Source organism: Ambystoma mexicanum, unplaced genomic scaffold (genome assembly GCF_040938575.1).
Source record: "Ambystoma mexicanum isolate Mex_15411 unplaced genomic scaffold, UKY_AmexF1_1 Mex_scaf57, whole genome shotgun sequence".
NCBI classification, from domain to species: domain Eukaryota; kingdom Metazoa; phylum Chordata; class Amphibia; order Caudata; family Ambystomatidae; genus Ambystoma; species Ambystoma mexicanum.
The window spans coordinates 701,141-719,919 of NW_027182474.1; the positions used below are offsets into that span (position 1 = coordinate 701,141).

Consider the following 18,779-nt stretch of genomic DNA (forward strand, 5'->3'; position numbering starts at 1 on the left):
CAATGCAACCTGTGGAGGCAATTGATGGTAGACCCCTCAGTTCAGGACCCATATCTTTACAGACCAAGGAAATACGACTTTCAATAAATCATCACCAGGAACTGCTCAAGTTTGATATCATCAAATCAGCCCATTACCCCATGGTATTGGGCATGTCCTGGTTACAGAAGCACAATCCATACATCAATTGAACAGCAGGATCCTTATTTCTGGGTTCAGAGTATTGTCTTTCTCATTGTTTGTCCTCGAGTCCTTCCTTGATGTCATCCAATGCTACTCCCACTGATCAATCAGAGACACTCAGGGTTTCCAACATCGTTCAGGTGCCAAGGGCTTATCAGGATTATGCTGATGTCTTTTCAAAGCCATAGTGCAGGCCTTATCCCCTCATAGACCCGAAGACTGCGCCATAGACACAGAGCCTGCAGCAGTGATTCCCTTTGGGAGGATGTTTATCCTATCCGAACTGGAAAAAAGGCCCTCCAAGAATACTTGGACAACAACCTTGAAAACGGCACCATAAGACCATCGAAATCTCCAGCCAGAGCCTCGCTGTTCTTTGTTCCCAAAAAAGACACCAAGGAACTCAGACCTTGCCTCGATTACCGTGGATTAAATCAGTGTACCCTCAAGGACCGTTACCCCTTACCCTTGATCTCGGATATCCTGGAGGCAGCGAGAGGAGCTGTCATCTTCACGAAACTGTACCTCAGAGGTGCCTATCATTTGATTCATATTAGGGAAGGAGATGAATGGAAGACGGCCTTTAGAACACCCTTTGGACATTACGAACATCTGGTCATGCCTTTTGGACTTGCTAATGCCCCCGCAGTCTTCCAACGCTTCATGGATAGGGTGTTCTCTGACATGCTGTTTCTTTTCGTCATCATCTACCTGGACGATATCTTGATTTTTTCCAAAGATACGTTAAAGCATGAAGAACACGTGAAGGCAGTCTTACAACGACTACGAGAACACAGACTCCTGGCCAAACCTGAGAAATGCCTCTTTCACGTTACTTCTGTTCATTACCTGGGGTTTGTCCTTAGTCCAGAAGGGATTGGTATGGATCACTCGAAGGTAAAGGCCATACTGTCCTGGCCGACCCCCACTTCCGTGAAACATGTTCAATCCTTCCTGGGACTTGCCAACTTCTACCGGAAATTCATACCCACCTTTTCTGAAATTGTACAACTGTTACGCTCCCCTGGCTCCTACAGAGGCGGCGATCTGAACTGGACAGCTGCGGTCTCCACCAATGTGACGCGTAGGGCCGAGATGACGGACTGGACTGGCCCACCTAGCTTCGTTTGCTTGGCCCGTAGGAATATTCTTCTATAAATGGAGAAAGGGAATTAACCACCCGTGGAGTTGAGCGCAAATCCCCCCACCCCTGCTGTTCTCCCCACAGATCACCTTTGATGTCCCCTCTTATAGTCTCACCTGATGGTTTGAAAAGATGAAATCTCCATCCTGCATTGAGCGCAGGGGCGCGTTGATAACCAGTTGCTTCACTGGCTCGAAGGAATCGGTGAGTTCCAGAACAATATTGACTCCAAAAAGTACGTAGTTCGTAAGAGTTCACATGTCTGACTTTCACTCTTGTCCGATTCCTTGCAGTTTGCAGCTTGACCCCAGCGAAGAGTTCCTCGTGGTAGCTGACGAAGTTCAGGTAAGGATTTGGCTTATCCTACACAGGTCAATAAAAATAAGGCCAGAATGTAACCTGTTGTTTGCTCCCTTATTCAGGTGTGGAGAGAAAATAAGAAGTTTGGGGAATAATGCCCCCGGCGGTAAAAATATTGTAAGTCTATTGTGTTGAGAAGAGTTCCCCTTGTTTGTCTCACCTTGTTGTCCTTTTGTTCCCCTTAGGGGTTCGGGGAACGGCGAGGATGCAATGGAGACTGCACCGACCCGTGAAGAGGAGTAGTACCCCCGGGGGTAATCAGGTAAATCTATGGGGGTAGTTACTATTGCCTCTGTTTATTCCCTTGGCTCACCTTTGCTGTTCTTGTGTACCCCTTAGGTGCCAGAGTGAGGCGGTAACGTGGAGAAGGATGCGGTGGATCGTGAGGATGCTGCGAAGGCCGGTGAGTTCAGCGTGGCGCTGCAGCAGGCGAGGCGGCGCGCGTAAATTGCTTCTTTCTTCCAGCTCGAAGGCGCAATGGATCCGGAATTCAGGTAAAGATCGAAGGTTTTGCTCTGATTCTAACCTTTTCTCCTTTTGTTCCTCCCTTTTTCTAGGAGCTGCAGACTCGAGGCGGGCATGGCAGAAGCCTGGATGCAGGCTTGCAGACACGGTGAGCGTTACGCTGCTGGATGCAGAATAACGCGAAGCATGTGCTGCTCTTCGGGCGTGGTTCAAATAGGCACCAAAGTAGTCCCAGGTAAGTATTCCTCCCCAGCCCCACCCGAGTAAAAAATAGTCCCTAGGTAAATTTGTTTCTTCCAAGCTTCATTTGGCTTGGAGCTCTGCAGCATGGTCTGCATCAGGTAAGCTTGCAGCATGGTCTGCATCAGGTAAGTTCTACTCTATGAGCCTGGTGCCTATGGTGCCAGGACTGACTCTCCATATGAGCCTGGCGCCAGGACCGCACCCAAACAGCCCCTAGCAGGGGTTTTTGGGCTTGCTCAAAATAATTTGATGCCTGCTTCTGGGGTTGCTGGACCTGGTCTGGTTCCCCGGGGGTAGGTATCATGACAGCACTCCCCCCCAAGGCCCCTCCTCAAGTCGTTCTTCCCCGTGGTTTTGGTTTGTCTGGGAAATTCCGGTGGAATCTTTTCACCAATCGAGGTGCATGCACGTGGTCACTAGGTTCCCAAGACCTTTCCTGTGGTCCGTAACCTTTCCAGTCGATTAAATAAGAAAGTTTTGACTTCACCATCTTGGAGTCCAGGATGTTCTTAACTTCAAATTCGGGTTCCCCGTCCATAAGGATGGGGTCTGGTGGCTTGGTTAGTCTTGTCCCTGGTTGCACTGGCTTCAAAAGTGACACATGAAAGATGGGATGAATTCGCATATTAGCAGGTAAGTCCAAGTTGACGGCCACCGGGTTGATAATGGCCTTAAGTAAGGTCCCAAATATCTAGGGTTAAAGGTCCACGTTCCCTTGAGAGGTATGTGTTTTGTGGCCAACCATACTTGGTCCCCTATCTGGTACTGTGGAGTATCACTTCTGTGCCGATCAGCATCTTTCTTATATTTCTCCTTCGCTTGTTTTAAATGTGCAGTTGCCTCCTTAAAGGCTTGTGTAATCGTAGCGTGTAGATGGTCCACTGCGGGCATCTCTAAGTGTTGGGGTGAGTCAAGGTCTGAGGTTCGAGGGTGGTGTCCATACAGGGTATAAAAGGGACTTTGTCCAGTTCCAAAATGTACTGAATTATTGTATGCATATTCGGCGATCCAAAGAATGTCCTTCCAATTACTCTCAGTTTGATGTAACATACAACGCAGGTATTGTTCAAGAGTCTGGTTTGTCCTCTCCGTTTGACCATCGGTCTGGGGGTGGTGACTGGTCGATAATCTCACGTCGATTTGCGCCAATTGACAACATTTCTTCCAAAAATGTGAAATGAATTGACTGCCCCGGTCAGAGACCAACACGGACGGAAATCCATGTATGCAAACAATGTTTTCGAGGAATTCTTTGGCCAGGATTGAGGCTGAAGGTAGTCCTTTTAAAGGAATGAAGTGGGCCATCTTGGAAAAAAGATCCACAATAACTAGAATGGTGTTAAACCCATTACAAGGAGGTAGATCAGTAATAAAGTCTAACGATAAGGTGTGCCATGGTGTAGGCGGAATGTCTAAAGGTTGTTAGAGTCCAGCTGTTTTTTTCTTTTGACTTTTGTTTTGGGCGCAAATGCCACAAACATCACAAATGATTTAATATCCTTTCGCCAGGTGGGCCACCAGAATTGTCTTTTAATTTTAGCTTCAGTTTTTGCAATACCTGGGTGCCCCTCCATTAGGGTATCATGATAACAGGAAATTGCTAGCTCTTGTAGTTCCTTGTGTGGCAGAAATAGTCGCCCTTGGTCATAAGGCAGATCATTGGTGACAGAGTAGTCCGGGCCTTTCTTTACCCAGTCCTGCAGGGCTGTAGGATCAAAGAGTTGCTGGATCTTTACCTGAATGTCCTCTAGTGTCTGTAGAGTAGTCATGCCAAGAAGCCTTTGTTCGGAAATTATAGGTACTGGTTCTGGGTTCACTTCTGCCTCTCCCATCCCTATTCGGGATAAGGCGTCTGCTTTACCATTCTTACAACGTGGTCGATAGGTTATCACGAAATCGAACTCGGCAAAGAACAATGCCCATCGGAGTTGATATGACGATTGGGCCTTGGCTGTTTTTAAATACTGTAAGTTCCGTTGATCGGTGATCACAGTAATGGTATGCCTGGCACCGAGAAGATAGTGCCGCCAAGCCTTGAAGGCGGATTTAATGGCTAATAACTCCTTGTCGGTAACCGCATAGTTTAACTCGGGTGCGGAGAACTTTCTGGACCAAAATGCTACTGGGTGAAGCTGGCCAGTTTCAGGGTCCTTTTGAGACAGGACAGCTCCCATGGCTAGACTGGATGCATCAGTTTCCACTATGTATGGAAGTTCAGGGCGCGGGTGCTTTAACACAGGTGCAGACATGAATTTCGCTTTCAGCTCTTGGAAGGCTTTTTCAGCTTCTTCAGTCCATATAAAGCGTTTATTTTTTCGCAAGAGTGCTGTGATGGGATGTACGACATGTGAAAAATCTCGGATGAATCTGCGGTAGAAATTGGCAAAGCCGAGCATGCTTTGTACTCCTTTAACTGAACTTGGTGATAGCCACTTAAGGACTGCGTCCACCTTTCGTGAGTCCATTCGGACTCCCTTTGGGGTCAAGATAAACCCAAGGAATTCAACTTCTGTGGCATGAAAAACGCATTTTTCTAGTTTTGCATATAGTTTGTGCTGGCACAATTTCTCAAGGACTGCTCGGACGTGCTTCACATGGTCAGATTCTGAAGAGGAGTATACTAGAATATTATCGATATACACAACACAAACGTCAATGAGTTCACGAAGGACATCGTTCATGAAGTATTGGAAGGCTGCTGGTGCATTGCACAACCCGAAAGGCATCACCTGGTATTCGAATAACCCATACTTAGTGCGGAAAGCAGTCTTCCAATTGTCACCCTCTTTTACACGTACCAGATGAAATGCCCCCCGGAGATCTAATTTAGTGTATATACAAGCGTCCTTCACTTGGTCTAGTAGTTCAGGGATCAGAGGCAGTGGGTATCGGTTCTTAACAGTTATCTGGTTCAATGTGAGGTAGTCTATGCACGTTCTGAGGCCACCTTCCTTTTTGGGCACGAAGAACAAAGCTGAAGATGCAGGGGACTTGGATGGGCGAATAAAGCCATTGGCAAGGTACTGGTCTAAGTATTGTCGTAGGTGAAGGTTCTTAGGTTCTGTAAGGGCATATATCCTGTTACAAGGGGGTTGTGCACCGGGGATGAGATTGATTTGACAATCGTACGATCTGTGAGGAGGTGAGGTGTTTGTCGGTTCCTTTTGGAAGACATCCTGGAATTCTTGGTATTCTGGAGATAGTTGCATGACTGCTGTGGTTACTGTGGCCAGGGCGCGTTCTGATTTTTCTTTGGGTAACAGGTTTGTGCACAATCCAGGAAGGTTATTCTCTTCTCTCGCCAATCAATACAAGGATTATTTGTTTCCAACCAAGGTATCCCCAGTATTACTTGGAACTGTGGGGCTTTGATTAGATCAAACACAATAGTCTCTCGATGCCCATCCTGACCCAATAGTGTCATCTCTGCGGTGGAATGAGTTACAGGCCCAGAGGCAATTTCAGTTCCATCGACTGTGGTGATGACATCTGAGGTGGTTTTTCGGCAGAGAGGTAGATTCATCCTGGAAGCCAATTCATAGTCCACATAGTTTCCTAGGGCCCCGCTATCAATGTATGCCCTTACTGCGTGCATACGCGATGGCTGCCCTGGATCTCCGAGGACCATTGGTATCATGAAATGCGAGGTCTGAGTATACTTCTTCAAGCTCGGCAAGCAGACCTCTACGCTTGTCGGGTGTGGTCGTTTCCCAAGTCTGACTCCATATGGCTTTTATCAGCAGCTCCTACCACCTTCTTGGGTGGTTTTACAGGGCAATCCCGTAGAAAATGCCTAGAAGTTCCACAATAAAGACACAATTGCATTTGCCATCTCCTTTCTCTTTCCATCTGGGTTAAGGGTCCTTTAAACCCTCTGATTTGCATGGGTTCTGAAGCATCTGCTCCTTTGGGGTTAGCGTGGGTTTTGACCAACACCCGATTCTCAAACTTGGCTCGATCAGCATTTCTGTTCTGAAGTCTGTGATCTAACTAGACCACTAAGTCTACATATTCAGCGCAGTCTTGAGGTGGGTTCATGACTTGAGCCAAGACATCCTTGAGTTCTCCTTGAAGCCCTCGATGAAATAACTTGATTCGTTTTACCTCAGGCCATCCAGTTTCCACTATTAACCTATTAAAGGTCGCGATGTAGGATAGAAGGTCCTGGTTACCCTGTCGTAGGGACAAAAGTTTGTTATCCAGGGCCTGTCCTTGGGAGTGCCGGGCAAATAGTCTTTCCATGCTAGTTTGAAAGCCTTGAAAATCCCGAAGAATTGGGTCATCCTGAGTAACTGGTGGAATTGACCAATCAGCTCCACTGCCGCTGAGATATGACAATACAAAGGCTACCTTGGCTTGATCGTTTGGGAAGGCTGCAGGTCTGCATAAAAAGTGCAAGCGGCATTGGTTCATAAACACGACAAACCTTTTGGGATCTCCGCAAAGCGTTCGAGTGGAGCTAATGGAATATTTCCTGGTAGGTTTATTTGCACAGGGTTACTCGATAACACAGGAGCTGGATTTCCCCCGGAACCAGGTAGGGGTGCTTGTCCAGCCTGGCTTTGCAATAGTTGCCTAGCAAAGTCATCAGTTTGCTCCTTTGACAAAATCTGTTCTCTCCTAAGAGCATTGGTTTCTTGACGGGTGGAATGCACTTCTGCCCTCAGTTCCCCTAGTAATTGGGCCAATTTGTCAGTCTCTGAGGTATCCATAACGCCCGGTTGGGGAATTTGTGGGTAGGCTTCGTGTTCTGTTACGCTCACCTGGCTACCACAGATGCGTCGATCTGAACTGGACAGCTGCGGTCTCCACCAATGTGACGCGTAGGGCCGAGATGACGGACTTGACTGGCCCACCTAGCTTCGTTTGCTTGGCCCGTAGGAATATTCTTCTGCAAATGGAGAAAGGGAATTAACTACCCGTGGATTTGAGCGTAAATCCCCCCACCCCCGCTGTTCTCCCGACAGATCACCTTTGATGTCCCCTCTTACAGTCTCACCTGATGGTTTGAAAAAATGAGCTCTCCATCCTGCATTAAGCGCAGGGGCGTGTTGATAACCAGTTGCTTCACTGGCTCGAAGGAATCGGTGAGTTCCAGAACAATATTGACTCAGAAAAGTATGTAGTTCGTAAGAGTTCACATGTCTGACTTTCCTCTTGTCTGATTCCTTGATTCCTTGTCTGGGGTCAATTGATTCCTTGATTCCTGATTCCTTGTCTGGGGTCAAGCTGCAGTTTGCAGCTTGACCCCAGCGAAGAGTTCCTCGTGGTAGCTGACGAAGTTCAGGTAAGGATTTGGCTTATCCTACACAGTTCAATAAAAATAAGGCCAGAATGTAACCTGTTGCTTGCTCCCTTATTCAGGTGTGGAGAGAAAATAAGAAGTTTGGGGAATAATGCCTCCGGTGGTAAAATGAGGTAAGTCTATTGCGGTGAGAAGAGTTCCCCTTGTTTGTCCCTTTGTCTCACCTTGTTGTCCTTTTGTTCCCCTTAGGGGCCAAGGTACGGTGAGGATGCAATGGAGACTGCGCCGACCAGTGAAGAGAAATAGTACCCCCAGCGGTAACCAGGTAAGTCTATGGGGGTAGTTACTATTGCCTCTGTTTATTCCCTCGGCTCACCTTTGCTGTTCTTGTGTTCCCCTTAGGTGCCAGAGTGCAGTTTATTATTGTGAGGTGTGAGAAAGAAAAGGTGTCTGACCTGCTAGTCCTCAGGGTTCTGTCGTCCAGGTGGCCAGGACTTGGCCATCGCTTTTGACATCCAGTTCCTAGGGGTGGACCATTGCAGGAGGATCACCTGGGTGAGGGGTCTTCGGGAATGGGAGTGGGACACCTGATGGCGAGACATGGTATCCCTCTCCCTGCAACAACTATACCCCATCCTACCAGGTGGGATATATGGGAACTCTACCCCCGCGGCACCCTTTCCCTGCACAAACACTTTCACACAGACAGCCTGTTCGGGGAGAAAATAGACTCACACCCGAGCAGTGTACCTGACATGTCCCACTACTATGGCCAGGGAAAGTCCTGCAATTACTGGTAACCATTCACACCTGACTTCCATTAAGCTTCCCCACACGGATGAAAGGCAGAGAATGAGAGTACATTCTGAGGGTTCCATGTGTTAATATCCCTGCAAAAATATTGCAATACAAAAATATTGCCATATTTTTGCGACGATATTGAGGCATTGACCCTGCGGGGGACAGCCCTGCATTATTTTTAAATCTGCTGGGGACACCCCCACAAGCCCCCAAAAAATATTGCCTATGGCGTTCCAGACGACCATATACATGGCAATATCATTGGTAGGGATAATATGTAGGGATACCATTCTGAGTGAGGCAAAGCATATGAAGGAACATCAGTTTCAAGATGGCAGCTGAACGAGGGAAGAAAGATGGCAAACCAAGAAGGGTTCACAAGGTGGGAGATACCCTTAATCTTGGGATTGAAAAGTGTGAGTCCAGAAAACCAGACTGAAGAGTCCTTCTTTGTGTGTCGGATATAACCGGGGCCCTCCTGCATGACTAACCGACCGGCTCGGGAGAAGCAGCAGCTGCTGTGGTACTCTTCCTTGGCTCCAAGATCAAAGAAACATCAACAAAGCTGGTGAGTTGGGAAGACCGAAGCAAGACCGGTCTGTGTTGAAGTCAAGGTTGCAAGCGGCAACATTGTATAAACAACAGAAAGATAGAGACAGGTAACGCGTGTGATGAAAGACAAGAGGAAAGCTTAATGGCTGATGGATGTTTAAACTGTAGCAAAGAAGATACAATATTTGTGACATAGTGGTCCGGCACTGCGAGTGTGCTCAATCGAAGGTCTCTGTGAGGTATTCAACCAAGAAGTGGCAGAAGTGAAAGTACAACACAAAGAATGAGAAATGGAATGAATCAAAGTGGTCCTGCAATGGTTTAAGCAAAACCCAGTGTACAATCGAAAGACTTTGTTTTTTTATACAAAGGGGTCGGAGACCGAAAGAGAGAAGTCTGTGGACTGAGCCTGAATGATTGAGAACAATTGTGAACATTGTGCTAAAAGGGGTCTGAGCCAGAACAGGGAAGATCCGTGGTCAAAGCCCAAACGAGGGAGACCAATTGCAAACCTGTGATGTGAGAATCCTCATAAGAAATTAACTTTGGCGTTTGTTTGCTATGTCAGGCCCTCTGCAAAAGAGACTGTCATTGGGAGATAGACTTTGGCAGAAGGTGCTGATACCTGTGATTTGAACTGTTTCCTTGTGGCCAAGAAGCCAGAGTGTGTGTGAAGCTCAAACGTGCTGCCTTGTTCTGTGCTGAAAACGTGGGGAAGGGAAGCCAACTGCTCAACTATCCTGAAATATTATTTCTCGAACACATTTCTTTTGCATACACTATTTTAACACACCCATTTGTTATTAGAAGTAACGATTGGCAAGAGGTTTATAAGTATAGGCCCTTTTATTTTGACAGAGACTCCACTAGGAATGCATAATTATTATTGGATGGTCGTAGCTTGCTCCCATCCTTAGATTTAGGATTAGATAGGCATTCAAACAACCCATTTGAAGTTTAATAAACACCCTTGAACTGTGATCACCTTTGTTTGTCTTCACTGTTTGATACATGCCTTCCTTACAGACGTCAAAGGTCAAATGTCATAACCTCTCTATTATACTAATGGATTATGGGGAGCATGTCATTAACTTTAAGATGCCACCACAGTTAGGACAAACAGGTCTAAGGTTACAACAATATGATCCTGAACACATTTGAGGTAGTACATTTTAAGATCAAAGGTCAGATACAATGACCATGTGATGCATTGGCTCACATGAAGAGTCTAAAACCTTTCTCATAACAAAGCATATATAGTGGAACCAAATATTTTCTATAGCTTTTTTTGAAATCCAGAACTGCAATAGTGATATTTGTAGGGAAAGCAACTTATGCACATATGGATTTTTTTAACTTCCATCAAAGTGCTCCTAAAAAGAAACATTTTTAAACAAGCAGCATTGTAAGTATTTACTGCTTGATGTGAGCAGGTGCTGAATGCTGCAATGCACAGCGTTTGCTGGAGTAGTTAAAAAAGAGAGTGTGGTTATTGAGAAGCTTATTATAGTGTAAATAGCAGGAATCCTCTATATATAAATATGTGTAAAAGAGTTGAAGAAAGTACTTTAAAAAATATAAGCATACTATGTATTATTAGATGCAGATGTTGTTGAATCTGGAAATAAACATCTTGGATAGTTTGCAGTAGTTTCTGATGCAGATACTGTGATTAATAGTTGATATAAACTCTCAGAGTTGAAGTGCACATCTGAAGTGTTGAATTGAGATGACAGGATTAGGTGTACAGGTTTTGGATGTGATTGGTGGATGGATGTGTGGCTGAAAGCAGCCAATGAGGGAGTGTTATAAACAAGAAAATGGAAAGGGTAGAAGGGCCACGTGCTACGGTGTCCATGGATGGCACGTGCCACATATGGGTCTTTTAAGGATACCTGGCATGGAAAGAGAACTGTGGGGATTAGCCAATGAGGTTTTCTGGTTGTTGTTTGTCGGTAGGGAGTGCAGTAGGTGTTTTGTTTGCTGTGTACAGGGAAGATGACTGTGGCTATTGCTAGAAAGAAGATGAATGTATGGTTGGTGGGAGATTGTTGCATGAATTCATTGAAAGGTTATACTTCATCTTGAGGCAGCTGTGCTACTATTGGATTGCAGGGAGTGGATGTTTGGTGTTATACAGTTTCTGCCGTCAACTGGGTGAGTTTATTATCTTTTTGTCAGAGTATGGTTCAATTTCAATGGCCAGATGTTATTATTGTGCATTGCGGAGGGACCAGTTTGGGCCATGTGACTGCTGTATCATTGCAGATTGCCGTTAAGGATTTCTTGAAAAGCCTAATGGAACAGTTTCCAACTGTGCAGATAATTGTTTCTGCAATTAATCCAAGGCAAATATGGAGATGTCTAAATGCATTGAGTACAGACATGGAAAAAGCGAGGAAGCTTGTGAATAAAAGGTGTATGTGCTTCAGGGATCGCCTCTTTTCAGAATCAAAATATCAAGTTGGATGGTGTAAATAGTTTTAAGAGCAATGGTGTACATTTGAGTTATGTTGGGAATGACATTTTACTTTTCAATGTAAAAAAATGCTTTGAAAAAGAGGTCTCTTTAAAGAGCCACAGTTGTTGAATACATTTTTTGAACTGAGTGTAAACCTCCCCACCCTCTTCAATTGGCCGTTTTGTCTGCGGACACCGCGATAGTCCGTGGATGGCACATGTCGCAACCAGGTCTTATGAGGATTCCTGGCATGGAAAGGGGACTGCAGAGACCGAGAATAGTCATGGATGTCCGCAGACATCGGAGAAATAAGCCAATCAGGTTTTCTGCATGTGATGTTCAGGAAGAGTGGGTAGGAGTTTTGTTTGGTGAGTGTACTGAAGATGGCTATGGCTATGTCTTTCAGGAAGCAGAGTGTATGGCTTCTGGGAGTCTCTTGGAGACTCTTGGATCCATTGTGGATCTTCTGAAAATATTGGATTCAATGAATTTGAAGTTTCATGGTATGGATTTCAAGAAATGAAGTGGGTGGGCTTCCTTCTGTTTTGTGAGAATATGGTTCACTTGAAGCATTCCGACATCATTATAGTTTAGCATGTGTTACCAGAATGTTAATGCAGTTTGCAATGAAGGACACATTGGAAAATTATTGACGTCATCAGGTGTGTCATCAGTGATGTCATCAATTACATTTATGATGTCATCTTTGATGTCCTGGGTGTTATTGTTAGCAGTGCATGGTGGTGGCGCGAGTTATAGTTGCTAAGCTTACCATAACTGGTGAATTTTCTTGGGGTTTTCGGTTTTACTTGTAACCGTAAGGTCCCTTTAACAATGCTTTTTCGCTGAATTGTATAGGTTTTTATTAGTGCAACTGTCATGACCCTTGCCCAAAGCACCCTCTGGCAAACCCATTGGCCAGGTGGAGTCAGGACTCGGGCCTGTAGAGCCTGGCATCCTCTTCAAAAGCCCTCCTGGGGCTAGTCCTGGCACCTATGGCACCAGGCTCATACACCATGAAAACCATGTGCTTGGGAACTACTTTATTGTGTTTGTCAGTCAACATGGAGCCATCCAGTTAGCAAAGGCAAGACATCGCAGCGCTGCGCATAGCGCTTACTTACTGAATCATAGCGCTCTTAATGCGCCATCATTTACCAGCGAGGCTCAACCAAGCCAGTTTGTCGTGCTGAAGCTCTGCATACCTAAGGGAGAAAAAGAGACATTATTAAACAAAGAAAGCCATGCAGGATAGCAACAATACTAAAGAACAGCAATAAGACCTACCTGAACGATATCAAATGGGACGGCGTCAGTGAAGTAACTGGACCGCACACGCCTGCGAAAGACAACGCACCGCTGCAAAGAAGGCAGGACGGAGAGCACGCCTAACTCTACCACAAGGTGAGGAGAGGGCCCCAGAGGGGCTGAAATCATACGGGGGGAGGAGGGAGGCTAGTTACCCCGGTCGGCCAGTCTTGAACACAGTCCTCCTGTGTTTACAGGCAGAACCTTCCCCACAGACCACATCTGGGCACCACTGACAAGTATACCAGCGAGTAATCCGGCTGGGTGGCGTCCTTGTGGATATCAGGTGAGCGTAACTGCAACTTAACCGTAAAGTCCCTTTAACAAAGTTTTTTCAGTGATATATATGTATAAATAAATAAATATGCTAAAGGAAAATCCACAGAATAGTTTAAACCAAGCTTACTGGTGCATATAGATGAGGTTACACCAAGCTTACTAATGCATAGATGTGCAGTTAGACCATTTCACTATTTTTCATGGAGACATGGAGTGGAGAGTTCTTATCGTGTTGCCTTCTTTATAGATTTTGTTGTTGACGAACACTTTGCTGGCATTGCAATAGTCTACAGAGTGCTGCATTGTTTGATGGGCCCATTTTGGGTTAAGGTGATTAGAGGCCCATCTGTTTTATGTTGTAAGTCATTTGTATTCATTTTTACCTAGTTTGTTATTTTAGAGGTGTGAGGTTATATCCTGCACCAGCACGTCCATTCTGAGGTCTGCCCTGATAACATTCAGTTTGCTTGTCTGGTTGGCTGGAGCCCTCACCTAGGGGTGAGGTGGCATCTTATGGTAAGCCCACCCGTAAATACCTTTCTTGAGTATACCCTTGGCAGTGTTCATTTTGTATTGACTGTGTTATGTTATATTACCATAAAGGTTTTTATACTGCACACTCTTGCCACCTGTGTGGTCTCTTGATGCTCTGGCGGATCTGTAAAGCAAGGAGGGAGGCATGTAGGTTAGTGGGACTGAGCAGGCAAAAAGAGCACAAGAGCTCTCTGATGTACTGTTGGCAGATGTAGTTCAGTGAAACTGTTCACTGAGCGTAGGTGTGTTATTCGGTTGGTTTCAGCCATGTGGTGTTGGGCGAGAGTATGTGTGTTTTCATTGGTTTTGTGATGTGCATGCAGTTTTTTGAGCTGTAGAGGTATGGTTGTTTTTAGTTCAGAGTTTTGAGAAGGTGTATGCAGAAGGGTGAGTTTTTAGTATGGTTAGTTAGTGGAAATACCTTTCCTTCCCCTGATGTTCTGACTAAATGTGGCCCATATCCCTTCCCCTGTCGTACATTCTGGTGTGCAGCAATTACCACTGCAGGTTCCTACAAGGGTGATGTGTTCCCTGTCTCCCACGGCCCATCCACACGAGATATGGCTCGCTAAAAACAAATGGGATAAATGGGAGATATGACTCACTAACACAGATGGTCTAAATGATTGTTTAACTCAAATGGGCTAGATGCAAGATATGTCTCACCAACAGAGAAGGGTTAAATGCAAGATATCACTCGCTAACACACATAGTCTAGATGCGGGATATGGCTCACTAACACAAAAGGGCTAAATGTGAGATATGTCTCACCAACACAAATGGTCTAAATGTGAGATATGGCTCACTAAGACTAATGGGCTAAATGCGAGATATGTCTCACCAATAAAGAAGGGTTAAATGCGAGATATGGCGAACTAACACAAATAGTCTAGATGCGAGATATGGCTCACTAAGACTAATGGGCTAAATGCGAGATATGTCTCACCAACACAGAAGGGTTAAATGCAAGACGTGGTTCACTAACACAAATGGTCTAGGTCTGTGATATGGCTCACTAACACAAAAGGGTTAAATGCAAGACATGGCTCACTAACAAAAATGGTCTATCAGTGCGAGAAGGCTCACTAACACAAATGGGCTAAATGTGAGATGTTCCTCCTAACATAAATGGGCTAAATGTGAGATATGTCTCACCAACACAAATGGTCTAGATGCAAGATATGGCTCACTTCAAATCGGCTAAATGGGAGATATGACGGACTGGCAGAAATTATCTATGTTCAAATAGGTAATAACAGTAGTGAGGTTTTACTGGAGTACAGTAATGGCTGTACTCCCTGCACAGACCACATTTACATTATCAGTCACTGCTGCAGCAGTCTTCTCTGGCGAACATGGGCAAAGATGGACTGGTGCTGCATCTTCAGGAGCTGCCCTTTGCCTCAGGCTCTTAGCTGAGGGCTGCACAGGCAGATGCTGCCCTGGAAGAATGTCATAAAGGGACTGTTGGCCCATTTACTGGGCGTCGGATGGGTTGGCAAAAAAACGAGCAAGCCCGTGCCGAGGTCAACAGGGAAATGGTGCAGAAAGTGCTTGGACAAAATTACAATGTATAGCAACTTCCAATCAAAGAGAAGGGGGGTCACAGAAGCAAGGGCCAACAGATACTCATCCCTAAGCAGGCAGATCACAAGTAACACATGTGCAAGGGGACTAGGTCCCCATGGGAGATGTTTAGGCCTTCTCAGGCCCATCAAATCTCGGGTGGGTGGGGTGGAGGGAAGGTGGAAACATGGAAGGGGGCTGGGGTGGGGATGTTGAGGGGGCACCTATTGCAGGTGAGAGTGGTAGATTTAAAAATAAAATACACATGGGCTGCAGATTATTCACTACATTCCCCAAGCTCTTCAGGGACCTGTGGTTGCTTCGTCGGTATTGGGGATTATAGATTATTGCAATGTCACCTTTTTGGCTTAGTTTACCAATGCTCTGAACCATTCCCTGAATCAGGATTCAATCCCCTCAGTAAGCCCTGGTATCTCCTCTTGTAAAAATTGCCACCTTGGAACCGGCACTCCCATCTTATTTTCAACAGATTTTACTTCTCATGTTTCTTATGAAAGTGTTGGCGGACATAGCTATGCCTCAATTAAGACATGTTGTAGAGGATGCTTCAATCTTGGATCCCTTTCAGTCGGGCATTTGACCATCTAAGGGCACTGAATCAGTATTAGTGTTGGTCATCAATGACCTCACCCAGATGTTGAATGGAGGTTCGGTCTTTTTTTTATTATTCTGCTGGACTTGTCCCCAGCTTTTGACACCATCAACCACTCCATCCTCTGTCGTAGTCTTGGTGAGGTACAAGTTTCTGGCAATGTGCTATGTTGGTTTATCTCCTTCCTTCTGTATCCTTTGCAGACACTTTCTTTTCCTCCGTTTAGGTCCACTCCGACCGCTCTTACTTGTGGGGTCCTTCACGGCTCGGCAATCTCTCGGTTCCTTTTTAATGTTTAGGTTCGCCCTTTAGCCAGTCTTATTCATTATCATGGGTAGTATTTCTATTTGTATGCAGACAACACCCAATTGAGCCCTTGAGTTGATCAGAATCCCTAGGAGGCCGCCTTGCACTTGAGGGGTTGCCTGTAGGACATTGGATGAACAAGAATTGGCTGAAGTGTAATGGGGACAAGAACAGGTCTTGGTGGTTGGATCTCTTGCAGCCCATTTGGTCCGGTCTGCTGAAGTTTGGCCTCCCTCTCTTGGGGTGCTACCTGCTATGGTTGATTCTGTAAATAACCTGGGTATAAAAATCTTGGCCTCTCTGTCTCCTGACTTGCAAATTAGCCCCATGTGTAGTGCAGGCCATTTTAAACTAAAAAAGATTATTCACTACATTCCCCAAGCTTTTCAGGGACCTGTGGTTGCTCAGTCAGGATTAGGGATTATAGATTATTGTAATGTCACCTTTTTGTTTTAGCAGAAATATAATTTGAACAGGCTTTAAATCCATAACATTTTGCAGCTCGGCTAGTGACTGGGCTACCTAAGTATACGCATGTCTCCATGGTGCTCCATAAACTCCTCTGGCTGCTGGAGGAGAGTAGAATCACCTTTATAGCTTTATGCTTGAGTTACAAAGCCCTTTTAAGACAGGGTGCTTTGTGTCTTCAAGAGATGATTGCACCCTATAGGCCCACCAGCGACCTTCGTTCATCTAGACTCCATCTTCTTTTTGTGCCCAGGTTCTGGAAAGTAACTGTGGGTGGTAGGGCCTTTTCAGCGGTGGATTCTACCCTTTGGAAACTCTCTCCCTTTATCTTTTAGATTGTTGGAAGATCACACTACTCTCCGGAAGTCCTTCCTCTTCCCTGATTAAATAGAACTAGATATCAGCGCATCGGTCACTACTTTTATTCCGTTGGAAGTATTGGCTTACCTTCTCTTCCCCAATCTGGGTCTTTATCTTATCTCTCCCAAAACTAAAGCGCCAGGATACCCTTAGGTGATGGAGCACTTTACAAACATGCAGTAAGATAACATAGCAGGGTGAGAAGAGGAGAGGGCGAGAGAGTGATGGAGCAGTGCACTTGGTATGGAGGCCTCACATGATCCTGCTGGACAGCATGTAGAGAGCGTAGAATGGATCCAGATGCTAGGGCCCAGTACAGGAGGGCACCCAGGGCCACATGGCTGCCTAGGGTGGCACATCCCCTTTTCTGTTCAGGGCATGTATGTAAGTGGTTCGCATGGCAAAGAATGTCATCCCTTAAAGCTATGATGCAAAATTAAATAATGACTACAATTCAACATTTAAGTTTAGCAATGGAGATATGACTCAGATTGGCCATGCACTTCCCATGACCTCACATGAGAAGTCACATATGACATGACAGATAAAATCAAAGCGGAAACAATAAAGATATCTCGCAGCTCATTTACTATTCAGTGAATGGCATATTGTATGACTGAACATGGGTCTACATACATAGCTACGTTCCATCTTTTCATTTTTTATTTTTTTTAAAAATACAAAGTTTTGTTCTTCATAATGTTCGTCTGACAATATAGAAGTCATTTTCCTCTTACCTGCCACTGATGGAGTTCATTGAGGTTGGCACATGCTCCATTAGAGAAGGGTCCATGGCCGGGTATGCAGGCAATTAGAGTGTCTATTGCTTGGGCAAAAGCATACACAGCAAGATAACTGTGGTATGTGTAACTTAAATCCTCAAGTTCAAACAGTGCCATGGCCTTGTTTCCTGGCATTTCCTCTCCCGAGCAAACCTCAATCTGCTCCACCTGTTCTTTGTGGACAGTGGTTTTAGTCTCATTGGTCCGTGGCCAAGAACATTTGAAGGCCTGCTCCCAGTAGAATTGTACAAAGATATCATCAGAAGATGTGGACGGATGCAACCTCTGTAGAAACTCTTCAAATCCTGGCATGCTCTCAGTGTAAGGTGCGAGGCCCAGCGCCCCGTTCAGAATTCTCCAGGACTGATTAGAAAAGAGCCCTTGAGTGATAGCAAAGGAAGCTGAGAATATCCAGACCTTGTCGTCCACCTTCAGCCTGTAAAGGGCTTCTAGCAATGCCTTGACAGCCACCTCGGAACTGTGAACAATAATCACCTGCACGGTGTGTCTCCGGATAAATTCCACCAATTGCAGGACCTTCTGATGGGGATAATGAGGACTAATTCTCTCCATAAATGCCACACAGCCACCTTCTTTCTCAATTTGCCTTTTTATATCCTGCCCTCCCTGCAAACCCGATTCGGTATCAGCAATAATCATTCCCACCCATGTCCAGCCAAAGTGACTTGTTAGTCTTGCAAGAGCAATATTCTGGAAGGCGTTGCTGGGCACTGTGCGGAGAAAGGAAGGGAACTGCATCTTGTCACTTAGAGTGGGGAGTACAGAAGAATGGCTTATCTGTAAGAAAAAGGGAAAGAAATCAATGTTTTGAAGAACAAATATCCACAGATATCTTTCGATAGCAAAGGTGATGCTTCCAAACCAATCCAAACGACATGATCTCACTTCCATCTGACACTGACTTTCCTGGTGCTATATTCCATGGGATTTACATGATATTGCACCATGAACACTGAATATCCTGGCCTCCTTTGTCCGTAATGCCCCCACTTAAAAGGTGATGATAAATGTTACAATTTAGAGCTCATCCGATGTAAAGAAAGGCTTGAATACTGTAACACTGTTGCTGCAAAACAATCGATACAGAT

General features: G+C 45.4%; 1 protein-coding gene across 1 annotated transcript in view; it reads right to left on the reverse strand.

Moving 5' to 3' along the window:
• Nucleotides 1–18,779, reverse strand: part of LOC138562528 (extracellular calcium-sensing receptor-like) — a 108,052-nt gene that overhangs the window by 47,382 nt on the left and 41,891 nt on the right. Inside the window, exon 4 of the mRNA XM_069642774.1 lies at nt 17,626–18,468. Coding sequence (XP_069498875.1) covers nt 17,626–18,468 — 843 coding nt within the window. The remainder of the gene's footprint in view (nt 1–17,625; nt 18,469–18,779) is intronic.